The 27180-nt window shown below is 44.0% G+C and overlaps 1 protein-coding gene across 1 annotated transcript; it reads left to right on the forward strand.

Annotated features, from left to right (window-relative positions):
• The first annotated feature begins 5737 nt into the window (after window positions 1-5737).
• Window positions 5738-27180, forward strand: SUPT4H1 (SPT4 homolog, DSIF elongation factor subunit). Its single transcript, XM_068270046.1, has 5 exons — window positions 5738-5853; window positions 10733-10839; window positions 12591-12646; window positions 14722-14775; window positions 26872-27180. Exons 1-5 carry the CDS (start codon window positions 5785-5787, stop codon window positions 26937-26939), a joined length of 354 nt encoding a protein of 117 aa, XP_068126147.1. The 5' UTR covers window positions 5738-5784; the 3' UTR covers window positions 26940-27180.

Raw genomic sequence — 27180 nt, forward strand, 5'->3', positions numbered from 1 at the left:
AGCTCCTAACCTGCCCCTTGCGGGCAATCTGATCATCCACCCACCCCATCAGATCGCCCACAGACCCGGCATCAGATCACCTCCCAAGTGCATTGTTTACATCTGTTCTCTCCTCTAAACACCCACTAATTACCCATCAATCACCCATCAATCACACCCTATCACCACCTGTCACTGTTACCCATCAGATTAGACTCTAATCTGCCCCTTGCGGGCACCCAATCACCCGCCCACACGCTCAGATTGCCCTCAGACCCCCCCTTATCAATTCGCCAGTGCATTATTTACATCTGTTCTTCCCTGTAATAACCCACTGATCACTTGTCAATCACCTATCAATCACCCATCAATCACCCCCTGTCACTGCCACCCATCAATCACCATCTGTCACTGCCACCCATCAATCAGCCCCTAACCTGCCCCTTGCGGGCAATCTGATTACCCACCCACACCATCAGATCGCCTGCAGACCCGCCGTCAGATCACCTCCCAAGTGCATTGTTTACATCTGTTCTCTCCTCTAAACACCCACTAATTACCCATTAATCACCCCCTGTCCCCACCTGTCACTGCTACCCATCAGATAAGACCCCTATCTGCCCCTAGGGCACCCAATCACCCGCCTACACGCTCAGATTGCCCTCAGACCCCCCCCCCAGACCTCCCCCCCTGTGTACTGTATACATCTACTCTCCCCTGTAATCACCTGTCATTCACCCGTCAATCACCACCTGTCACTGCCACTTATCAGATCAGACCCTAACCTGCCTCTTACAGGCATCTGATCACCCTCCCACACCATCAGATTGCCCCAGACCTACCCTCAGATCACTTCCAAAGTGTATTGTTTACATCTGTTCTGCCATCTAATCACCCAATGATCACCCATCAATCAGCCCCTGTCACTGCTACCCATCAGATTAGACCCCTATCTGCCCCTAGGGCGCCCAATCGCCCGCCCACACCATCAGAACGCCCTCAGACCCCATCCCTGATCACCTCGCCAGTGCATTGCTTGCATCTATTTCCCCCCTCTAATCAAACCTTGAGACACCCATCAATCACCTCCTGTCACCCCCTAGCACACCTACCCATTAGATCAGGCCCTAATTTGCCCCGTGTGGGCTCCTGATCACTCGGCCAAACCCTCAGACCCCCTTCCTATCACCTCCCCAGTGCATTGATTGCATTTATTTTCCCCTCCAACCACCCCGAGACACCCATCAATCACCTCCTGTCACCCCCCTAGCACTCCTATCCATCAGATCAGGCCCAATACAACCTGTCATCTAAGAGGCCACCCTGCTTATGACCGGTTCCACAAAATTCGCCCCCTCATAGACCACCTGTCATCAAAATTTGCAGATGCTTATACCCCTGAACAGTCATTTTGAGACATTTGGTTTCCAGACTACTCACGGTTTTGGGCCTGTAAAAATGCCAGGGCAGTATAGGAACCCCACAAGTGACCCCATTTTAGAAAAAAGACACCCAAGGTATTCTGTTAGGTGTATGACGAGTTCATAGAAGATTTTCTTTTTTGTCACAAGTTAGCGGAAATTGATTTTTATTGTTTTTTTCACTAACTTGTGACAAAAAATAAAATCTTCTATGAACTCACCATACACCTAACGGAATACCTTGGGGTGTCTTCTTTCTAAAATGGGGTCACTTGTGGGGTTCCTATACTGCTCTGGCATTTTAGGGGCCCTAAATCGTGAGGAGTAGTCTAGAAAACAAATGCCTCAAAATGACCTGTGAATAGGACGTTGGGCCCCTTAGCGCACCTAGGCTGCAAAAAAGTGTCACACATGTGGTATCGCCGTACTCAGGAGAAGTAGTATAATGTGTTTTGGGGTGTATTTTTACACATACCCATGCTGGGTGGGAGAAATCTCTCTGTAAATGGACAATTGTGTGTAAAAAAAAAATCAAAAATTTGTCATTTACAGAGATATTTCTCCCACCCAGCATGGATATATGTAAAAATACACCACAAAACACATTATACTACTTCTCCTGAGTACGGCGGTACCACATGTGTGGCACTTTTTTGCACCCTAAGTGCACTAAGGGGCCCAAAGTCCAATGAGTACCTTTAGGATTTCATAGGTCATTTTGCGACATTTGGTTTCAAGACTACTCCTCACGGTTTAGGGCCCCTAAAATGCCAGGGCAGTATAGGAACCCCACAAATGACCCCATTTTAGAAAGAAGACACCCAAAGGTATTCCTTTAGGAGTATGGTGAGTTCATAGAAGATTTTATTTTTTGTCACAAGTTAGCGGAAAATGACACTTTGTGAAAAAAAAACAATTAAAATCAATTTCCGCTAACTTGTGACAAAAAGAAAAATCTTCTATGAACATGGGGGAGACGGGGCACACAGGAGGAAGACATGGGGTACACAGGAGAATACCATTTTGAGGGATATCCTGTACAAGACGCTCATGTAATATGGAGGTACCAGGTTTATTATATTTTTTTCCCCCTGGTATTTGCCCTCTAACTCTGGGTGCGTCTTATATTTCAGAGCGTCTTATATGGTGGTAAATACTGTAATTGAAAGGACCAATCAGAATTAAAAACGCTAATCGCTACACAAATCGCTGGCAAATTGAATACACTTTTTAAAATCACTACAGAAAACGCTCATGAAATCGCTTGCAAACCGCTCATACAAAATGCTAGCGATTGTGATTAGCGATAGCGTTTTGTAGTGGGTTCCAGGCCTCACAGAAAGTGTGCAATATTTGTTTAAACAAAAAAAGAAATGAAAATAATATTTAGTAGATCGTCCTTTTGCAGAAATTACAGCCTCTAAATGCTTCCTGAAGGTTCCAATGAGAGTTTCGATTTTGGTTGAAGGTATTTTGGAGCATTCCTCTTCACAATACATCTCTAGTTCATTCAAGTTTGATGGCTTCCGAGCATGGACAGCTCTCTTTAACTCACACCACAGATTTTCAATTGAATTCAGGTCTGGGGACTAAGATGACCATTCTAGAACATTGTACTTGTTCCTCTGCATGAATGCCTTAGTGGATTTTGAGCAGTGTTTAGCTTCTTCACACTACAAGAGCTTTTTAAGTGCTAGTGATTTTGAAAAGCTCTTGCTAATTAAATGCTATGGGGGATTTTTACAAAATCACATCGCTCCTGTGTGAACACACACATAGAATAACATTAGCAAGAGCTTTTAAAATCACAAAGCGCTCAGAAAAGCTCTTGTAGTGTGAACAAGCCCTTAGGGTCGTTGTCTTGTTGAAAGTTCCAGCCCCGGCGCAGCTTCAGCTTTGTCACTGATTCCTGGACATTGGTCTCCAGAATCTGCTGATACTGAGTGGAATCCATGTGTCCCTCAACTTTGACAAGATTCCCAGTCCCTACACTGACCACACAGCCTCAGAGCATGATGGAACCACCACCATATTTACTATAGGTAGCAGGTGTTTTTGTTGGAATGCTGTGTTGTTTTTCTTCCATGCATAACGCTCCATGTTATGCTCAAATAACTCAATTTTAGTTTCATCAGCCCACAGCACCCTATTCCAAAATGAAGCTGGCTTGTCCAAATGTGCTTTAGCATACCTCAAGCGGCTTTCTCTTCCTCTGCATCACTCTTGCATACAGCATCACCTTGTGTAAAGTGTGCGAATGGTTGAACAATTCGGTCTCTCTATGGGGAGGATCGGGTTTGCGCATGACGTCGGCAACGTCATGAGCAATCCTACCCATGGTGAAGACCGGAGCTGTCCTGGGAGGCTGCACCGATCGCTGGATCCAGGCTGGGTAATGTATAAACGGGGGAGCGGCGGGGATCGGAGGGTGCCGGAGACCTCTACTAGCTAGCCTAGTGCTAGCTATAAGCTTTTCAGTCATTTGGGACAAATATTATGTAATCGGGCAAAAAGTAACAAAACCTCATGAGCGGGGTAACGTTCAGGAGGTTAAATATCACTGTGTGTGTCTCCTATATGATATATTTAACTGACATTTTTATCATAACAACCAACGATTTATACAGAAAAATCATGAGGATTAACAATGTTGCCCAAACTTTCGCATCACACTGTATATGCGTGTTTTTTTTCCCTGGCATAGTATGGCTAATCCTCCTGCCACAACTGCAGTGCTGACCTCCATTATTCATTCCTTTACGCATTGGATCATTTAACTATATGGCCCGAGCACGCATAAGCCAGGGTCACATGCTGTTTTGGATGTGTGTCAGCCTAGTCTACCCATATCTTCCTTCAGGCACTGTAGTGCCAACGCTGTTCTTCTACCTTCTGTACATAGTAAATAATATTCTCGAGCCCACAGGTGGGGATGTGCAATTTTACACCCTCCCCTAGGAGCAGTTTAGCCTAGAAACTGCCCAGATTGCGCACCCTCCATCACGCACATGGGGGAGACTTGGTGGGGGACTTATACTCACCATTGGCGTGCTGATCCCTCGTCGTGTACCGCTGATAGCTTTCCCAGTGTCCTCTTCTATGTCCCTCGGCAGATTTGCTTCTCCCATGGCAATGACATGTTCCCCGGCGATCGGTGTCCATGACATCAGGGTCACGCAGCGTCATCAACATCTGGTGACAAACAATTTTCTTATTGAATTCAATACAATAACCTGTATTGAATTCAATATAAAAAAAAAAAATTGATTACAAAAAAAAATGCTTGAAAATTATTATAAATTACTTGAACCACTTTTTGCACAGAAATCCTGGGGAAATTGAACGCCAGGGAGGTTAAAGGAGTTGGCTGCTTGTCAGGTGAGTTGCTCCACTGGGCAGATTGCGCACAGGTTGGGGTCGGCGTACACATGCTTGATAATCGTCTGAGGCAGTCGTTATCGGCCTCCTCAGCCCACTTTAGTCAAGCGTGTATGAGCCTTAAAAGAAGTTGAGGAAGGCTGCTGAAACAGCTTTCACATTGATGACACATATACTTACTTATTTTATCCTAGGAAATATTCCACAACAGTACATTAATAATAAAGAAATGGAACATATATTTAACCTTTACACAGCTCTATGGGCTCGTTCACATCCAGGGCGTTTTTGGCCTTTTTTCAAGCGCAGGCGATTTTCTAAATCACCCACAAAACACTTGTGCAATGAATCTCTATGAGAAGGTTCATATCAGCGCGTTTTGTTTGTTTTGCGCTCCGCAAAAGAAGTGCCCGGACCATTTTTGGTCTAATGGAAGGTATAGGAAGAGCGCTAAACGCTCACAAAATCGCTGTGTGTGGCAATTGCGTTCATGATTTTAAGAATAAATGCATTGCATTTATTATTTTCCAGGTCAAAGAGTTCACTCCCGACTTGCGTCAGGGAGTGAATTGAAAAAAATCGCTTTGCAAAAGCGGTTTAGAAAAGTGCTTTAAAAAAAACGCAGCACCCAGGCAAGCGTTGCAAGGCGCTAAAAAAAATCATGCACAAAATCGCAAAACGTTTGCGATTTTAGATGTGAACAAGGTCTGTATGTCAGTATTGAAAAAGGGACAAATGAGAAAGGAAGATAGAAACTGAAGGATCTGGATCGATTCCTCCGAAAATAAATGTGATCTACACACTGCTGAAGAGAGAGCAGCCTAATCTCAGCAGTCACCATTCGCTTCCTGGCTGCTTGTTGTAACTAGCCTATAGACATCACATGTGAGCAGCACACCATAGAGACTGGCAAGAGACAGAGCGTAGCTCTGGATTGGAAAGGCTTCCTGGAGCAGCCTGACGTGTGTCCTGTGTTGTCGTGACGCTTTTCCGGATACCCAGAGCCATGGCGTTGGAGACGGTACCGAAGGATTTGCGGCACTTGAGAGCATGTTTGCTGTGCTCTCTGGTGAAGGTGAGCCTGTGCTGTGCTCTCCCTGTAATCAGCCGTACCCGTAGCTTCAGTGCAACGGTGATACCAGTCTCCACAGAGGGCACTGCTGGGACTTACACCTCTTAGAGCAGCATTCATTTTACTCTGGAATCATTGTTTTATGGTGTATGAGATGTCTTCTGAAATTCGACTTCTCGGGGTTTCTTTTTTTATTTATTACAAGTACTGGAACTAGTGGGCGAAGGAAATAAATCTGTGCTGAGTGCCAATCAAATTGGGAAACTCCTGAATTAATCTGATTTGCACTGTGCAAAGTTCTGGCCTTGTCCCAGCTAATTCCAGTTGCTGAAGATCGCAAAAACCTCTATTAGCCTCATATTTCCCTTAATATGAATGTGTTTGCTGAGGGACATGTGGTATTTATGAGCTAGTCTAGTTGAGGTGACCTACTGGGAAACATAGACAACTGATGCTCCCTGCAATGAATCGCAGCGAACTCACTGCTGCTAAAAGCAAAATACATAACAAATAGTACGCTGATTTGCCCTCTGAAATGTGTCATTAGTTTAAACACTATCCACACCGACAATCTAAGTTTAGAAAAGTTATGGTGGCCGAAGGCGGTGAGCAAAGTCCTGGAGTGCAATTTTATAATTTGCCAGTCATTTACTTATGACTTATTTCAGAGGAAAAATTAGTGTTGTGTGTACTTGTTTAGCACTTTGTTGTAAGCAGCAGCAAGTTTGCAGTGATTTATTGCAGAGATTGGCAGTTGTCTATGAGGTTTCCCAGTGGGTCACCTGAACTAGACTAGGTCCAATATTTATTTACAGTGCTACTCATAACCAGGTGTGGTGAAAATATTCTAGATTTAGCCTACAGTACAGCTGAGACATAGGAAGCTTTGCAGGTTGCAATGAAGTAACTTTACTATAAGCAGACAGTTACAAAAAAAATAACAATTTTACTGTATGCATGTTGGATTAGTGTGGCTCTGTAATATTAACAAGCTGACACATCATTGCATTCCAGTGGTTCTGAATATGTGTTTAGCTCTCAGCGAACACTTACATACCAGCGCAGGAGACTTGGGCGCAGCAGTGATTAACTTTGGCGGCGTCACAAGACGGAGCTGAAGTTACTTATAAAACACTATAATTCGGCCTCCAGCAATTGCTGGAAGCCAAATTATTTCATTCCCTACCATCATGCTGTAATGTTGCTGTGTGATCCTACAGTGAGGCATACAGTACAATGAAAGTATGCTTCGCTGCCACGGTAGACGCACGCGTTATCCAGTTCATCAGAGCCCACCACACTTGATGTGAAAGCCCCATAAGTATTTAATTGCATAGCGATCCGATGATAATGTCCTAGGAAGCATGACGCAGTGGACTCTTATTCTTTACCTTCAAATGATCCCTCACACTAACGCAGCCTTGAAGCGGCAGAATAATAATTCAAAAATTCACAATGGCACAGTACTTTTTTTTTTTTTTTTTTTTCCTTGTTGCACCCAAGTCTCCTGCGCCGATTCCTCTCGTACACCTAGTGCAATGGCTCTATACAGTGTCTGCTAACAGAACAATCACAACACATTTCCCATAGGAATTTAAGGTTTGGGTATTAATATCTGAGGCTTTGGGACTGGATATTTCTTCTATTAGCAACCACAAACAGCAATTAAAACCTGCAATAGGTTTTAGCACTAAGCTTGAAAAAGCACAACATTAATCAATGCTTTAACCCCTGGAAGTTTGCAATGAAGTAGTCTTAATAGTTAACATATTCACCAGGAACTATCCTGGCACGTTACATGGTTATCCAATTGCTTGTTGCAAAGTAGAACTTTGCCAAAATGTGTGTGTTGTGTGTGTGTGTGTGTGTTTTTTTTTTTTTGTTTTTTTTTTACTTCCTTTGTTCTGTTTTAAGATTTTCTAGTGATCTTTAAAGGTGACCATAATTTATCTTTTTTTTTGCATCAATATGATCGACTGATTCAATCATTTTGACAGAATTTGCGAGAAATTGATGCTGCAAACTATTCCTAATCAACTTATTTTCAGGCAAAATTGGCCGATCATGTAGGATAAAAAATTTTGATCAATGGGGTCGGGAGTATGACTCTAGTGGTGTTTGATTCAACGAGCGAGGAGAATTCTCTACTTACTAGCTGCTTCTCTCTCTCTCTCTTCACTCCTGAGTCCTGGGCGCCTGTGTAACGTCCCAAATACTAGAGGCCTCTAGCGGTCACGTAAGGTACGTTATACAGTGCCCCTAGTATTTGACTTCTGTAGCATATGTCACACAAGTGCCATGGGACTCGGGAGTGAAGAAGCAAGGGGAGTAGCAGCTGCGAGGGAGAGAAGAGACTGCGACTGAGTGGCGGACATGTGAGGGGAAATTCTGGTTACACAAGGCCCGGGAAATGGTGGGGAGTACTGGTTGACCTGGAAGGTGTGCACAGATGATAATCTGTGTGGAGAGATTCAAGCAGATGGATCCCTTTCTAATCAGCTAACGATCTGAATATCATCTGTGTTGGTTATATCCACCAGTGTATGACCACCTTAAGGGTTCTTACACAGTGGGATGTTGCGTTGCAGGGGTCGTTAAGGTCGCATAACGTTCCCCTAACGCAACGCATGGTGGTGCTAAAGGTGGACGCTACATAGAGCCTCGTTTTGCGGCTCTTGGTGCACCGTTTTCGTTCCATAGAACCGGCAATGATTCATATGAATCATTGCTAGCAGGCAGAGAATGATTCATATGAATCATTGCTAGCAGGCAGAGAACCGGCATTGCAGTGCAGTGAATATTAATTAGCCATGTGGCTAGGCAAAATAGCGGACTCTCCCCTCCTCCTCTCCTGCACACAAAAAACAAACAACATTACTGAGCATGTGCAAACAGTCTAACGCGGCTAAAAGTGCGTACAACGCACAGCATGCTGCACTTTCATTCAACGTGTAGCGTTACAATGTAACGCAACGTGGGCACTGTGAACAGCCCATTGATTTTTCATTACTGTGAGTTGGGCTGCGTTACAGGCTGCTCTAACGTGCGCCTGTAACGTCCCACTGTGAAAGCAGCCTTATACTTCAGCTGTATTTTCTTACCACCTGGCTTTTGCTCCACCCCAGCCAGCAGAGTTAATGGAGAGAAGAACACTAATAGACTTTGTTGCTCTTTAGCCAATATATTTCAAGTACATAGCAAGGAAATGAACAGCGCTACTTAAAAACAGGCAAGTGCCTACCTGCAAAAGAGTGCAAGCCCCACTTGTGGGATATAATACACACCGAGCCATTCGGAGGCGGCCTGGTGTTGTGCTGATCCACCTCTTGCGCAATTTTCAATTTTCGATTTTATTTGATTAGCCGCACCCAGGCTATGCATATACATAGGTTAGGATTTAGTTAGTGTTAGGCCCCTTCCATGGAGGATCGACTTCTTCGCAGTGGGAGGGACGAGTACTTAATAGGTTGCATGCAAGCTGTTTCATATAATTATGAAAAAGTAGGGTGTTACCCCTTTAAGAATCTGTTAGGCTACAATTGTTTACCCATAGTGAGTGAATAATATAATCGTCACACAAGGGATATCTTATAGTATTGTAGCTGCATACACAACCAGTTTTTCAAACTGCTAGTACTAAATATAATTAAGTCGGTATAACGTGCATATCAATTTGTAAATGTGATAAATTTTATTAGTTGCAGAAAATTGATAAAAGACAAACAAATTTAAAAGCAAGGGCAAGTTGCGGGGCCCGAAATTTTGCATACCTTTGCGAGATTAATATTCACATGCACACATCCCATTTGCTTCACACGCACTACATGCACTCACTGGGCATATACAATGGTGGTACCACCTCCTATGTTGCTACATGGGAATACATTCCTTTACTAGTGGATGGATATTCTGTCCATTGCATAAATTTCCACAATCAATGTTCCGCTGTAGTAATATTGCACAGTCAATTTCTTGCATATAGTTGCATTGCACATCAAAGTTAGTAGTAAGCGGTTAAAGCCTTCATGCTGTTACTTCCCAAAGCGAAAGCACGGAAATAAAGCAATTACAAGATTAGGTCTCACCACCATCTTCTATCGGTCTGTGCATGCCCTGCTCCGGATTGTCCAGTTTGCATGACTAGAGCCATAGCTTGTTGCTGCGCAGTTTGATGTCTTTGGGAGTGCGGGGGGACTATGTAGACCTACTGCTGGCTGGCGTCCCAGCCTGCTTGCGGTGAGGTCTCCACGTCTTGGCGTTCCCTTATGCACTCCAGCGGGACCCTTGCAAGTGGCAGCAAAGCCGGGAACGCGTGTGAGCAGTTCGGGTAGCGTGCTCGCTCAGGTGCATTCGGGCTCCGCCCACCTACGCGTTTCACGTCGTGGACGTTTCCTCAGGGTGTATCTGCATGCAAGCTGTTACAGGAAACTAACATCCTACTCCAGTGGTAGACAGGTCATGTGTATGCTCGGTGTGTATTATATCCCTCAAGTGGGGCTTGCACTCTTTTGCAGGTAGGCACTTGCCTGTTTTTAAGTAGCGCTGTTCATTTCCTTGCTATGTACTAATTTATTTCGTTTCTGGTCAGCTGCTCCCACTTAACAGCCATGCTTTTGGTGTATATGCAGAGCTTCTGTTTGGGTTCAAGGTGCGTTTGTAGTTTCTGGGGGGGCTCAGCGCACCTCTGATTGGAGGCCATTCGGAGGCGGCCTGGTGTTGCGCTGATCCACCTTTTGCGCAATATATTTCAAGAATGGCAATACCAATGTTTTGCCAATAAGACCTTGGTGAAATGGTCTTTGATATCTCACAATGCACTCATCTTTTTGCTTATTTGTATACACAAGTTTTCTAACTGTGCATGATTCTACTTCTTTTGCAGACCATTGACCAGTTTGAATACGATGGTTGTGACAACTGTGATACATACTTACAGATGAAAGGGAACAGAGAAATGGTATATGATTGTACAAGCTCTTCATTTGATGGGTATGATATTCCATTTACTCCTCTGCTGTGAACTGTACATGTTACCAACCTTCAAAGTGGCTGCAATATCAATTGTCACCAACAGCTAAGGAAGTTAAAAGTATAATTTTAGCAAATCTGAAATTAAAAGTAAAATAACATTAACTCATGCAGAGGGAAGGCTCTGGATACCGTAAAGCAGGGATGTTCAACTCCAGTCCTTGAGGGCCGAGGTCCTCACACATTTTTTTGCACAGCTCAAATGAATTGATTGGACTGAATCGGGAAAGGTGTGGTTCATCAAGTAGAACACATTTCTCCATTTCTCAGTCCATCCTAAACACTGACAGCCATCTGGCCCTCAAGGACTGGAGTTTGACACCTGTGCCATAGAGCCTCCCCAGTCCTTGCTCTGTCCTGCTGTTTCTGCTCTATCCCTGGTGGAAGCTACTCGTTCTTCTAGGTCTTCAGCACTGCCCCTGTACAGCCTTTGGAAGCACTTGCGTTCCTGAGTGTTTTTGATGATGAGCGCATCAGTACTGTGCATATATGAGCCTGGATGTATTTGTCTTGGCAAGTACTCGGCTGCAAAGAGGGCTATAAGGCTCTATGGTATCTAGAGCTTTCCCCCTACATAGGTATGTTAAAAAAAAATTAGCTCCAGATGTACTTTAGGCCCCTTGCACAGTGCGTCGCCCCGCTTTCCTTTAGCCCCATGGCTTCCCCGCCTCAAAGGTCATACAAGTCTATGAAGACTTCGGAGACTTGCATGGTTCGTGCGATGCGACATGGTGCGCAGGAAGTATCCAAATCCCCGCAATGCCAACGCAAAGGCTGCAGCGTGTTGCCACATGGTCTGTGCCCACCGCATGGATTATGCAGCAATGCAAGTCAATGGACTACGCTGCAAGTCTGCATGATGGGAGCATGGTGCGATGGGAATCCCAGTGATGTACTTCTGCCCTGGAGTGATAACCTCACTAGCTGGGGGCAGATAGATTCCTTTCGGTAAAGAATTAGTTCAGAAGAAACCTACTACTTCCTAACACTGCACATCAGTTTCCAATAGATTCTGTTAGGGAATCCATTCAAAATCGATCAAGCTGCAGAGTTGCACTGTTCAATGCAAAGCTATAGACCATTGATCTGCCAATGCTCTTGCCCAGTTTCAAATTTGTATTAAAGTTTCCATTCTGTGCGATATTTTCAATCGATTTTTAGACAAAATTGATCAAAAATGGATCTGACATTTTTGGGGGATTAATTCCCAGCAGATGGATTGAAACTGCAGGGAGTGGAATGGGAAAATCGGTGCGGCATTTCTGACAGGGCAATGTTAGTCTACGGGGCCTCTCATACAAAGGCAGGGGCGGCGAACTGCGATGGAAGTGATCTTTTTGCCGCAAACCTACGTTACAGCGTGGACCGGAAGTCATGTAAGTCTATGGTGACGTGTGTTATTTAAGATACCCGCCGCATGTTTCACACGTCGCGCATGCACGGAAGCGTATTTTAGCAATACGCTTCTGTGCACATGATCGCTTTGGCCACACTTCCTGCTTGGCCGGCTGCCAGATGGGGATTACCATGTAGTAACGCAGTAATCCCTGAAGGTTGTTTTTGATGGTTTGGTGCGCCCCCCTGGCTGCACCACTACCGCCAATCCACAGTGTGAAGTTGGCCTGAGGCTTTGAGATTAGACCTGCTGTAAGTATAGTTGCTTTTTTTATTTGGCATTATTCATGCTTTAATCTTATGTTATTTTTGACTAGGATCGTAGCAATGATGAGCCCTGATGACAGCTGGGTGTCAAAGTGGCAGCGAATAAGTGAGTATAAATACAAGTGTTGGGGGCGTTAAGTGCCTTTTTCTTTTCCACATCTCTATCTCTGTTGTAGAAATATTGTGTTTGGGCCAGTGAGAGGCCTTTTTAGCAGTAACGCGTCAGCTGTTACCATGGCGATGCCTCACTACCAGGGAGGAGGCCAGGCAGAGAGCTAATGCTTGCCCAGCAGTTTCCTCAGGACCAGCTAGGTGTGCACTGTACACATGTTAGTCTTGGCTGAGGTTGTCCCCACTGGCTGCTTCTGCCAAGAACCGTCGTATGTATAGTATGTACGCAGCTTTGGTTATAAATGACCAGCTACCTCTCTTTTAACCTTTTTATGAGCATTTTTTTAAAGGAAACCTGTGGGAAAAAAAATTATCAAATGTCAGGTACTTACCTCGGTGGAAGGAAGCATATGACAAAATCAGTTATTCAGTTTGAACCTATCTGAAATCTGCTTATTCTGTTCAGTAACAACATTCAGTACAAAAGTCTAGATTGCACTGTTGATGGGTCTTGTACCATACAGTACAAATGCATGCATAGCAGTAGATTTTGACTCTAAGGCCTCTTTTACAGTGGGACGTTAAAGTTGCACTTTATAAAGAAATTATAACGCAGACTAACGCACAGCAATACAAAGTCTGTGCGACATTCACCGTGCACACCTTACGTTGTAACGTGTAGCAATATTTAGAATGTGCTGCATGCTGTGCGTTTAGCAATAAATTTGTTGCGTAATGTGTGTTGCACATGCTCAGTAATATATATTTTTAAAATGTAATGCATGCGCCATTTTCGTTCAATCAGTATGCGACGAGAACGGCGCACTAAGAGACACAACGCAATGCAAAATAACGTCCAATTTCATAACCTACATGCGCTGCCTTAGGGGCATGTTGTGCGACTTTAACATCGCATCAAATGCAACATCCCCCTGCGAAAGAGGCCTGAAGCAACCCATGTGCTCATTGATATTCCAGTTCGATTCCCTACAGTTTTGATCTAGCTTTTCCTATCAGAGTGGAAACAATTGTTTTGATGAGTGGCACTCTGGAAGTTGGAATTCAGTTAGATGTGTGAAATGTACTTCTTTACAAATCTGTAATTTTTATTAGGTATTGATTAAAGCAGACCATATACTTATAGATTTCCACCTAATGTTCCAAAACAATAGATTCCTTTCAGAGGGAATCGATTCTTATCATACACTGCACATCAGTTTCCAATAGATTCCAGCAGGGAACTGCAGGAAGAATGTGGTTTTTTGTTTTGTTTACTGGAACCTTACTCCTTGTTTTCTGTAGCCAGAAGTGGTGAACAAATCTTGGCTAGATTTGATTGTTAATGTATGGAGAATTTGAGCTTTACATGCTATTTATTTGTGGTTAGCGCTCTTGCCTTCCAACACTGGGTTCCTAGTTGGAATCTCAGCCAGGGCACTATCTTCAAGGAATTTGTAGGTTATTCCAGTGTCTGTGTGGGTTTTCTCTAGGCTCTCTGGTTTCCTCTCATATCCCAAAGTCATACAGATAAGTTAATTGGCTTCTCACTAAAATTGGCCCTAGACTACAATATAGAGACATGACTGTGGTAGATATTAGATTGTGAACCCCTATGAGGGACAGTTAAAGGACAACTGTAGTGAGAGGTATTTGGAGGCTGACATATTTATTTCCTTTTAAGCAATACCAGTTGCCTGGCAGCCCTGCTGGTCTATTTGCCTGCAGAAGTGTCTGAATCGCACCAGAAACAAGCATGCAGCTAATCCAGTCAGATCTGACTAATGTCAGAAACTCCTGACCTGCTGCATGCTTGTTCAGGGTCTATGGCTAGAAGTATCAGAGGCAGAGGATCAGCAGGACAGCCAGGCAACTGGTATTGCTTAAGAGGAAATAAATATGGCAGCCTTCATATCACTCTCAGTTCAGTTGTCCCTTAAGTGACAATATATATACTCAGTACAGCACTGTCGAAGATGTCGGTGCTGTATAAATACTAAATAATATAATTTAGATTGATGATTATATGTAAGATGTGCAATAATTGTAACATACATTTGTATTGCCTTTCAGCTACTTTCAAACCAGGAGTTTATGCTGTCTCTGTTACTGGACGCCTACCACAAGGTATTGTAAATGTGTTCCCTTTAATAAAACATCCCCATTTCATAATTCTGCACTTACAATGGCCATATTTTTTTATTTTTTGGAGCAGAAGTTTTATACTCATGCACTCTAATTTTATTGCATCTAGTGGCTGCCAAATCCCATTGCAGATATTCTGACTGCATTCCATTCTGAGCTGTGTGTGGTGGAGTTCACACTTTGAGCTGTTCTGGTGTAGACTCTGCACTGTCACCTTTTACTCTCGTCTCCATGAGAGGCTATATCTGAGCCTAGAAAACTTTGAGTGGACTTGAAGTAAGTCCACGTTTTTAGCAGAGGCAGGAGAAATTATAATAGTGTAGCAGGAATTAATGTGTAAAAAAAAAAAGAAGACGCTCTATGCCACAAAATACTGGTCGTCTCATTCCTACAAGAGGGCCCAGACTGCTTTATGAGTGTGTCATAAGTGGCAAGAAATGTCTTTTAGAAGAACCCAAAAGGTGTGGCCAAAGAGGTGCTGTGCTTACTCCACACAATTTTTGCATCTATCTGCTTGAGTGTACAGAAACGCCTACCCTTCCCTGTCTAATGCTATTGGTCAGACCTCAGGATCAGTGGGAAAGAGAAGGAATGTTTGAGGGAAGAACAAGGTAGATGAACTTGTGTAAAGCAGTAAGTCTATCGGGTAGGAGGTACCGAATAGTTTCCTCCAACTAGCAGTCCTCACACTTCTGCATTTATCATCACTATATACAATCGTCAGGAGCAGTCATTGTTATAATTGGTGGAAAGCCATCGCCTGTGCCGCTGCTTCTGTGTATGGAGCTGCCATTTGCAGCTGTTCCAGTTCTGTGATCTGCTTCCTGCAACACCTCCTAAGTAGTACCCCCTTGTCCACAGGCAAAGTAATAGTGTGTGCTGCCCCCAATTTACCCTCGTAGTGTTTTTCCACCCCACCAACATTTATTCTTCCACCCTACCCTTCCCCTATGGCGGTTCCTACCTACTATCTTACCTCCCAACTCCTGACTGGTGTGAAAAGGAATAGGCAGCAATATAAGCATAGCAAGAGGCTGACACATTTGCATCCTTGTTTTGGCGATTTGAGCCTGTGAACCTGGAGAATCTGGCTGTTGGTTAGATCTTAAAGGACATTTGAAGGGAGAGGGATATAGAGGCTTTCATATTTATTTTCTTTTAAAGGGCAACTGAAGCAAGAGGGATATGGAGGCCGCCATATTTTTAATTTTAAGCAATACCAGTTGTCTAGTTATCCTGCTAATCCTCTTCCTCTAATACTTGTAGCCATAAACCCTGAACAAGCATGCAGCAGATCAGGTGTTTCTGACATCATTGTCAGATCTGAAAGATTAGCTTCAGGCTTGTTTCTGGCATTGTTCAGACAACTGGTATTGTATAAAAGGAAATAAATATGGCAGCCTCCATATATTTATCACTTCAGTTGTCCTTTAAGCAATACCAGTTGTTTGGCTATCCTGCTGGTGATTTTTGCATCAGTAGAGTCTGAATCACACACTAGAAACAGGCATGCGGCAAATCCAGGCAAACCAGGCAAACGTCTGATCTGCATGCTTGTTCAGGGTCTGTGGCTAAATGTATTAGAGACGCAGGATAAGCAGGACAGCCAGGTAATCGGCAGCCTCCATATCCTTCACATGTGTCCTTTATGCTGCCTTTCACTGCTCAGTTAATTTAGTAGTGATAAATATAATTTTGCTTTAAAAAAAAAAAAAAAAAAAAAAAAAAGCCAGAAGCTATTAGCAATAATTCAGCTTTAAGTGTGCAAGTGTAGTTTCCCATGATGCATCACTGCATAAAAATATACCGATCATCTCTTTAGGAATCTGAAACCCAGGCACGCATCCAGAACCGCTGGTGTATCGTGAGCCTATAGCTTATACATTTTACAGAACCACACCCATCCAACATTCATACAGCACTGGTTTGGATTTTCTGGTCCTCATCAGTGCATGACATGGATTGATATGGCTTTATGGGATAGGGCTTGCACCAGTATTACCCAAGTGTACCCAAATAGCTCATGGTGACCCAGAACTACTAGGAGAGTATAAAAGGCTAAAAAAGACCAAAAAGCCCTCTTACTAAAAAATAAGAAATGATGCCAAGTATAATTTTGCCTTCTTAAACCTTTACGTGAGCAAGTGTGGTTTCCCATGATGCTGAACGTCACTGCCCTGATTTAGACTCTATGCCTGGTCTACTGCTGTGTACCACTCAATATAAGATAAGATCTGAGCAGCGATCTGACCTACTTTATATCAGCAATTGTCACCTCTAATCTTGTACTGTCCAATGCAATACAAAGCTGTGTAACTGCCAATTGTACTATTTTCTACTGTGACCCTGTCCACTCAAGTAGAAGAATGGCCCTTCCTTATAAATGTTCAGTCAATAAAACTATTCAGTATTCATGTAACAGATTTATATTGTATTCATTGTTTTTAACAAAACAATTATCTAACCTATTGAAAATAATTATATAGTGTATGGATGAATGGTAACGCAGCAGGTTGATATACTATTTTCTCAGTGATTCAGAGATTGTTTACAGATGATGCGGCAGGCTATAGATCTATGTGACTCTTGTATCTATATATAACATAATGGGTATAGAAAGTATTAGCATGTCACAATTTCCTCACGGTCTGGCTTCGCCATTGCAACATCCTTGTGAGGCTGAGAACTTCCCTTATTTCTGGTTTTCTGCTTGTAGCATAAACCAGTCACTGTGAGACTGCAGTAAACTCCTCTTCTCCATATTTCAAGTGACACTCCTGCCAAAATGTTTTATGTGGAGTAAGCAAAGTTATCACGGTGATCTCTATACCCATTAGGGAGTTTTTCCTCTCATTCCCTGTTCTGTGAGGCCTTGTTCACATTACAAATCACAAGCACTGAGCGATTTTATAGAGTGATTTTGTCAGCGCTTTTCTTAGTGCGTTTGTGGAGCGATGTTTTTTTTCACTCCCTGACATCAGTCAGGAAGTGAACTCTTTTTGACCCGGAAATAAATAAATACAATGTATTTATTCATTTAAGCGCCCTATACTTTCTATTGAACCGCAAACGCTCAGAAAATGGTGCAGGAGCCGCGTTTGCGATTTGATAGAAAGCTCATCACCCCTGTGAGAACACTCAAATAAGCGACCATTGCACTATCACTTTTAAGGCAATTTTTAAAATTGCCAGAGCTAAAAACAAAGAGCAAAATCGCTCTTAGTGTGAACAAGCCCTGACTCTATTAGTGATGGAACCCTCAGGAGCGGTTTCAGTCACACATTGGTATTCTAAAAGCACTAGGTTAATGAAAGTCAATTGAGGTGATTCCACAGGAGTGAATTCCCTAAATCGCAATCGCAGGACCTGCAGCATTTTTGGCACAATTGTGCTCCAATGAAAAGTATAGCTGTGCTGCAAAATCTATTTTTTTTCTTTTTATTGCGATTTTGCAGCAAATTTACAACCCAGAACTAAAAAGAAAATTACAATCACTGTACAAATTGCTAGTATTACATTTAAAATCATCAGAAATTGTGCTGGAAAACACTGCTAAAATCGCTACGAAAAGCACTTTGCAAAACGCAATTGCTATTTCTATCACCGCAGCCCTTACTCAGACAGGTAGCTAGAAGACATTTCTTAATGGGGACACTGGCAGCAATATAAACCTCTCATTCTAAAGGCTCATACACACATCAGACCATAGTCTTTGGAAAATGAAAGATCACAGACAAATTTTTCCCCATTCCATGTAGTATGAGAGCCATACCTACAGTCTTTTCTATGGAACTGAACTCCCCATCAGACAGAAATCTTTGCTAGATGCTGCACACAAAGATGCTGTACACATGCAACAGATCAGTATCTGCAAAAGATCTGTTCCTGCAAAAGATCCATCCCTGTAAAATGCATTCATAGTCTATGAGATCTGCAGATCCTCATACACACCTTGTTTAACAGATATTCATCTGCAGATCAGATCCACCAGGATGGATTTTCAGATCTGCAGATGATTGTATGATCTGCAGATGAATTTGTTACAAGGTGTGTATGATGATCTGCAGATCTCATAGACTATCATTGCAATTTGCAGGAACGGATCTGTGGCAGGAACAGATCTTTTGCAGATACTGATCTTTTGTGTCTGTACAGCATCTGTGTGTGCAGCATCTTGCAAAGATTTTTTTCTGATGCTGAGTTCAGCTACATAGAAAAGACTGAAGGTATGGCTCTTATACTACATGAAGGGTAGAAAGATTGATCTGTGATCTTTCATTTTCCAAAGACTATAGTCTGATGTGTGTATGAGCCTTAACTCTTCCACACTGCTAAGGTTTTCATTGCTGCTGTTGTCCCGGTTGAAAAATATGTAGGCTCACTTTGTGTTCTTGGTTACCTTATGGCTAAGATAGGACATGAAGGGGAATTTTCTTGTTTTTCATGAGGCTTCTTTTACACTGCAAATTGCAATTCCGATTAGAGATTTTCATTGGATGCTAGCAACACAAGAAGAAAAGTGCAGAAATAAACGCAGCATGCAGGACTTTTTAATCGCATGTAAAATCGGAATTGCATACAATAATACAATACAATAACCTTTCTATAGCGCTTTTCTCCCATAGGACTCAAAGCACTTAGGCTCTCTCAGATTCAGTAATTGGTAGTAGGATGAAGTATTCACACAACAAAAGTTATATTTCTGCAAATGCCAAACTGAACAGGTGGGTTTTCAGTCTGGATTTAAACACGTCCAGGGATGGAGCTGTCCTGATCTGTTGAGGTAAGGAGTTCCAAAACGTAGGGGCAGCATGACAGAAGGCTCTGGGACCAAAAGTTTCCCAGTGGACTCGGGGTATGACTAGATTATTAGAACCTGTGGATCTGAGAATGCGGGGATTGCTACGCAGCTGTAACATTTCTTTCATGTATCTAGGGCCCAGATTATTCAGTGATTTAAATTGCATGTACAGGTAGTCCCCGACTTACGAATACCCAGCGTTTGCCCAGAGTTTGTTTTCATGGGAACAAGTAAAAAAAAAATTGAACTTGTTTTTGAGAAAATGGATTTTAAAAATTAACACTGCTACTGCCTATTGAACATGCTGTAGTGGCTGCAGCTCTTAAGGGCTTTGAGTCAAATAGTCCAATAGAAGAAAAGCACTGTATACACATGGTTTATTCTGTTTTTTTATGGCGGTAGCAGCAGCTGCCATTTGTGTGCAAAAAGTAGCTGCCTGGCCACTGATGTCGCCCACATAAAATCCCTAGCCACAATGAACCATGTGGCATTTTTTCAAATGTTTTATCATAGACGCCTTTAAAAGTAGTTTCTATTTCATACAGGCTTGTTGAATTTCCTCCTGTGTGGGCATTTTATTGGCAGCAGAAGCAGCTGCCATTTGTGTGCAAAACAGTAGCCGAGAACCCCTAAGTCCCCAAAGCCCATCCATACTTCCTCTTGGCACCATTAGCCCTACCCAGCTATACCACCTGCTCAGCTGGCACTAGCAGTAAAAGAAGACTACATTAATGGGTCAGAGCTAGTGCCAAAGCCATTCTTCTCATTACATACTGTTTTATCACCATAAGGCCCATTCCAAACTGCTACCGTGCAGTGGCCTGATGCTGTGCACAAGCAGTGTACTGGCATCCATTGCATGGAGTCACATCTGAGTGTACCTGCAGCTTCCCCCAGATGTGACATGAGGCAGTCTCCTCCTCACTGGTACCCACACCGCTTCTCAAACGCTGACTGCATTACATTGTAACTGGAAGGCACAGTTCAGTCTCCCATGTGACAGGCCTGAAATGGGTAGCAGCCAGACACAGCAGCTTGAGTTATTTGGGCGGAAGGATTGGAAAGCAGTCAGATTTCAATATTTTTTGTTTTTTTATAGCATAGCCGATGGATATAGGAGTTCATGCAGGCAAAGTCTTCTTAGTCAGGGTTTAATTTAAAGTGGACCTGAACTCTTGCACAGGACAGAAGGAAAACAGAGAAATGCACCCTGTATGTATTTAGGCCCCATTCACACTAGAGCGTTTTGCCACGATTTTGGCAAAACGCTCAAACGCTAGCGTAATGAAACCCTATGGGCCTGTTCTTACTTGGGCGATTTGCGCTAATCGCCGCAAATCACCCAAAAACGCGAAACGTCTGCACCATTTTCAGGTGATTTCCCGGCGATCGCGTTTCAGTGCTATAGAAGCGCTAAACGCGATCGTGGCAAAATCGCCGCAGTGTTCAGTGATTTTTTTTTTCCCCGTGTGAAATCGCGGAAAAATCACTCCTGCAAGACGCCGGAAAAAATCTCTGGCGTTTTTCGTTTCTAAGTGTGAATGGGGCCTTAGAGAGCTTAGCCTGTCTAATTCCCCCTCATCTGTGTCTAATCACAAGTTGTAATTTGATCTCTCCCCGTGTCAGCTGACTGCCACAGCAGATAAGATCATTTGAAAGCACAGGATGTTAATGTCTGCTTCCATGAAAGCAAGAAGTAGAAACACTGCAGTTTTATTGTATGATCATCTAACAAATACATTATTTTCTTTAAGGATTATTATGATGTTGCAAATCTTTTAGAGTAGAGAGGAAGTTCTGAGTTCCAGTCCGCTTTAACGATTATTAAATCAAAAAAGCCTTGTCCTATTAAATCGGTAGTCATGTGCTGTGAAGAATGTTTTAAAAGTACAGTTTTCCTTTAAGAGACTACAAATGAAATCAGTCACTATACTATAAATAACTCTAGTTTCACAGACCACTGCTAAAAAATCACTTCAACATTAATCCTTATAAGGGGATTGTTCTGTTCACTGGTCTCTAAAGGTGGCCATTAACGATATGAATCTTTAGACCAGGCTTTCTCAACCAGGGTTCCCTGGAACCCCAGGGTTCCTTGAGGACTATGCAGGGGTTCCTTGGCATTTTGCCCCATCGTGGGGGAAGTATAATAGAGCACACTATAATAGGTGGTACTCTAGCAAGAAGCACTAAATTGGGGGGTCAGGAGACAGTATAATGAGTGGCAGTGTAATAGGAGATAGTGAAATTAGCAGCCTAACCTATTTAAAGACCATGCCTCCTGAAAAATAAATGTAGGGGTTCCTTGAGACCCAAAAATTGTATGTAGGGGTTCCTTGAGATCCAAAAGTTATTTGCAGGGTTCCTCCAAGGTAAAAGTTGAGAAAGGTTGCTTTAGACGATCGATCAGAAAAAATTGCTCATGCCCACTAACGTAAGGATTGCTTCTATCCAGTTTGATCAGATTAATGGATTTGATCCAAGAAATGGATCAATATTACGGTCGATTCAGAGAATTGATTGTCACAAGAATCGTATTGTTAATGGCCACCTTTACACAAATACACAAGCATGGCTTCTGTGGCAGTTGCCTTTAAGAACTGACTACCGCCCATCCTGATACATGGGGAGATTTGTTGAGTAATGACTGACAGGAGTCATGGCCTGTTATGTATTTTCTAAGATACAATTTCTCAACCGTAGCCCTACTTTGCTAGAAACATTGCATGTTTTGCAGACTTCAAGTAAAGGTACCCCTTTTTTATCTTATTAGTAGCTGCCTGCAAAATAAAACCCAACTTAAAACAACACATTATTAAATTCATTTTTTTTCTCTTAAAGGACAACTGAAGTGGAAGGGATATGGAGGCTAATGCTGCATACACACTTGAGATAAAAGTATCTGGAAAAGGCAAGATCACAGACCAATTTTACCCCATTCCATGTAGTATGAGAGCCATACTCTACACAGTCTATTCTATGGAGCTGCACTCCCCATCAGATAAAATCTTTGCAGGATGCTGCACACACAGATGTTGTACACATTCAAAAGATCATTATCTGCAAAAGATCTCTTCCTGCAATAGATCCATTCCTTCAAAATGCATTCATAGTCTATGAGATCTGCAGATCATCATACACACCTTGTTTAGCAGGCAATCATCTGCAGATCAGATCCACCAGGATGGATTTTCAGATCTGCAGATGATTGCCAGATATGCAGATGAAGTCTGTTAACCACCCTGGTGGTATTGACGAGCTCAGCTCGTCCAGGAAAAACTTGCTGAAAGCGGTATTGACGAGCTGAGCTCGTCAATACTGCCAGGGAGATTTATTGTTTCTCTGCCCCGCCGGCTGCACTTTTCCCTCATCAGAGGGATTCCCCAGGATGGCTGGATGCCTGTCAGCACGCTGTGGGTAGCGATCTGTGCTACCCACAGCGTGCAGAACTAGCATCCAGCCACCCTGGGGAATCCCTGTGCAGCCATCGGAGCAGAGAATGTGCTCAGCAGCATGCGGGATTCCCCTTCTGTGCTGCGGGTGGCTGGTGCGGGGATCCCCTCTGTGGGGGGGGGGGGGGGTGTCCCCTGCTGTGCTGCGGGTGGCTGGTGCGGGGATCCCCTCTGTGCGGGGGGAGGGTGTCCCCTTCTGTGCTGGCTGGTAGTGGCCGGTACCGGCGGGGATCCTCTCTGTGGGGAGGGGGGGGGAGGGGGCATCCCCGTAATGTGCGTGCGGGTGACCCTGTAGTGTGTGTGTGGGGGGGCGGGTATCCCCCCTATGGGGCGAGTCTTGGCCGGTCGGGGACACCCCCTTCTGTGCGGGGGGGGGGGGGGTGGGTGTCCCCTTCTATGAGAGCTGTGGGTGGCCTTTCCCTCCTCCCTCTCTGTCCCCCGTGCCCTCCTCACCCCCGATCCTGTGTCCCCCCCCGTCCCGTGTCTCCCCCCTGTCAGTCAAAAGCCCTGCTTTACTCACCTGAGGGCTTTCTCCTGCGCTGGCCGAGATGCACACCCTCCATCTCCATCGCCGAAGTCCCGGTCTCTGTAATTACAGTACGCGGCTTGGTGACGTCACCAAGCCGCGTACAGTAATTACAGAGAACACGAGACTTCGCGATGGAGGAGGAAGTGCGCCGCTTCCGCCGCAGGAGCAAGCCCTCAGGTGAGTAGATCAGGGCTTCTGACGGGGGAGACACGGGATTGGGGGGGGGGGGGGGGGGGGCACGGGGGATCGGAAGGGATGGGGGGAAGAGGAGGGAGAGGCCACCCACAGCCCTCATAGATGGGGACACCCACCTCCCCCCACAACAGAAGGGGATGTCCCCGACAGACCATGACTAGCCCCCATAGAAGGGGATATCCCCCACACACACAGAAGGGCCACCCAGCCACCTGCACGCACAGTATGGGGATCCCCCCCACAGAGGGGATCCCCACCGGCCACTACCAGCCAGCACAGAAGGGGAGCCCCCCCACAGAAGGGACACCCGGCCAGAGTCAGGGGGCATCGGGGGCAATGGGGGGGGGCAGAGGCACCCGCAAACCTGGCTCCCTATACATATGACTCCCTACACCTGGCTGCACATCTGTCTCCTATACACCTGGCTGCACATCTGTCTCCTATACACCTGGCTGCACATCTGTCTCCTATACACCTGGCAAACATCTGTCTCCTATACACCTGGCTGCACATCTGTCTCCTATACACCTGGCAAACATTTTGCTCCCTATATACCTGGCAAAACATCTGGCTAAACTATTCCTGGCTAATACATCTGGCTAACTACACCTGGCTGCACATCTGGCTAACTATACATCTGGCTAACTATACCTGGCTATACATCTGGCTAACTATACCTGGCTATACATCTGGCTAACTATACCTGGCTATACATCTGGGTCTTATACTCACCATTGGCATGCTGATCCCTCGTCGTGTACCTCTGATAGCTTCCCCGGTGCCTTCTTCCATGTCCCTTGGCGGATTTTGCTTCTCCCTTGGAGATCACATGTCCCCCGTCGATCGGTGTTGATGGAACCAGTGTCACACAGCATCATCAAAATCTCGCAGCAAACACTTTTTTTTTTAAATTTAATTCAATACAATAACCTGTATTGAATTCAATACAAAAAAAAAAGATTGCAAAAAAAAAAATTGGTTGAAAATTATGGGAAATTAATTGAACCACTTTTTGCACGGAAATCCTGGGGAAATAGAACGCCAGGGTGGCTACACAAGGTGTGTATGAGGATCTGCAGATCTCATAGACTATGAATGCATTTTGAAGGAATGGATCTATTGCAGGAAGAGATCTTTTGCAGATAATGATCTTTTGAATGTGTACGGGCATCTTTGTGTGCAGCATCTTGCAAAGATTTTATCTGACGTGGAGTTCAGCTCCATAGAATAGACTGTGTAGAGTATGGCTCTCATACTACATGGAATGGGGTAAAATTGGTCTGTGATCTTGCCTTTTCCAGAGACTTATCTCAAGTGTGTATGCAGCATAACACTACTGAAGCCAAATAGATTGGCGAGGCTGGTACTGTTTAAAAGGACATAAATATGGCAGACTCCATATTCTTCTCACTTCAGTTGTCCTAGGTGATGTTTTTCATCTTCTGTAGGTGAAAATGTACTGTCAGTTATTCTGAATGGTTTCATATTCATGCTGGTGGCTTAAACAGAATTTTATTGCTAAAACCTTGCTTTTTCTACACTGTGTGGTTTAAAAAAATTTTTTTTTGGGGGGGGGGGGGGGGGGGGGTTGTATGTTTTGCAATTTTTCATGTGTTTTTGGTGCGTTTTCATTTGTATTTTTCAATATTTTTTTCTTTATCACTGGAGTAAAATACAGTATCATATTTTTAAACAGAAAGGTCATGTAAAAATGCAATCCTCTGCGTCTCCCTTGAGATATATTATGCTTGTTTTACATGCATTTTTCAAAAATATGCAGCAAGTTGTGCATTTTGCATACTGTAAAACGCACATATATGAAATTTTTTACATGCGGCCCATAGACTTGCATTAGCGGCAAGCACTGTTTTTTCTGCAACGCTAGCGTTTCTGCCTAGTGTACTCCTAAGGTGCGTACACACATGCGACTATAGTCGTTTGAAACGATCGTTCCCCGATCGTTTCAAACGACGATCGTTTAAAATAAAGCAACCAGCGATCATTAAGTCTAACGACGGACGAGCTAGATCGTTAAAAACGAACGATCTAGCTTGGCGGATTTTTACCAACGACGATCGTTTGCAAAAGTAGTACATCGTTGGAAACGGTCGTTCGTACTAGGCTTGACATGCGCATTTCGCTATTTCTCCATGACACTTCTCATTTTTATGCGCAGGCGCAATAGTTGCTTTACGTGATGTAACCTTCGTTCTAACGATCAGATCGTTACACACATTTAAAAACTAACTTTACTTAGGTCGTTCTTTCATCAATTAAAAGTTCGTTCGTCGTTCTCAGCGAACGATCGTTGTCGCTTGTGTGTATGTAGCATTAGCCTCGGGGAAGACTGAATTGATTAAAGGACAGGTGCAAGTAAAAAACAAACAAACAGGATTTCCTACCTGGGGCTTCCTCCAGCCCCTGGCAGCCTATCTGTCCCTTGCCACATCTCCAGTTGGCATCTTCTGCACCAGCCCACAGCTGCACTGATCGCGATCGCACTCACGTGGCCAAGCCACATGAGCAGCGCAAGCGCAAAAGATGCCAACCTGGCATGGTCGGCATCTGCAACGAAGGGGATCCTGGAGCTGCGACGAGGCACAGGCTGCCAGGGGCTGGAGGAAGCCTCAGGTAAGTAGATCCTGTTTTTTTATCCTGCACCCATCATTTAAGGACTATTGTATGTTGAGCATTTTTCAGGGTTTTAGTGTGAGGTGATTGTGATATACAGGAATTATCATCATTTAACACTGTTGTCTTAGGCCCTGTTAACATCGCTCTGTTAGAACAGATCTGTCGACACGTTCCACCGAACAGGACACAAGTTTTGGTGCAGTGATTTCCCCCCCCCCCCCCCCCCCTTTCAGATCAATGCATCTGTCGCATTGACTGCATGTTAACGGAATGGAGGACCATGGATCAAAAACGGATCTGTTTCATGGATCAGTTTTTACACAGATCAGTTTTTGATCCAACTGGTGTGAACCAGGCCTTATTGTTTGTGCTAGCTCTGTTTGAAGATGCTAGGCATAATCTGTTATTCCAGCACATATCTGTACACATCACACTTGTACCCTGACTGTGGCATCTCTCTGTTTCAGGTATTGTGCGTGAACTGAAGAGCAGAGGCGTCGTTTACAAATCCAGAGACACCGCTATTAAGACGTGACTGCAGAAGAGGGGCTGGAGCAGAGATTGGGCTGATGTCTGTCTCTCTTCCGTTGGTTTTATTTTCCTGTTATGTTGCTGAAGCTGTGGTTTCTCTGCAGTGGGGGAAGGGCTGTGCCACTCTTCCCGCCACACATGCAGACACTTCTTCAAGCCTTCATCAAGAAAAGACTACGGAAGGGAACTATGGGGGGAGTTCTGTTTGTTTGGGGTCTAAATAAAAATGTATTACTCCATAGTAA

This window comes from Hyperolius riggenbachi, chromosome 2, assembly GCF_040937935.1.
Source record: "Hyperolius riggenbachi isolate aHypRig1 chromosome 2, aHypRig1.pri, whole genome shotgun sequence".
Classification (NCBI taxonomy): Eukaryota; Metazoa; Chordata; class Amphibia; order Anura; family Hyperoliidae; genus Hyperolius; species Hyperolius riggenbachi.

Coding starts and splice junctions, on each gene's coding strand:
- SUPT4H1 (XM_068270046.1), top strand. CDS start 5,785: ATGGCGTTGGAGACGGTACCGAAGGATTTGCGGCACTTGAGAGCATGT. Junction 10,840..12,590: donor ACAAGCTCTTCATTTGATGG/GTATGATATTCC, acceptor ATTTTTGACTAG/GATCGTAGCAATGATGAGCC. Junction 12,647..14,721: donor GTCAAAGTGGCAGCGAATAA/GTGAGTATAAAT, acceptor ATTGCCTTTCAG/CTACTTTCAAACCAGGAGTT.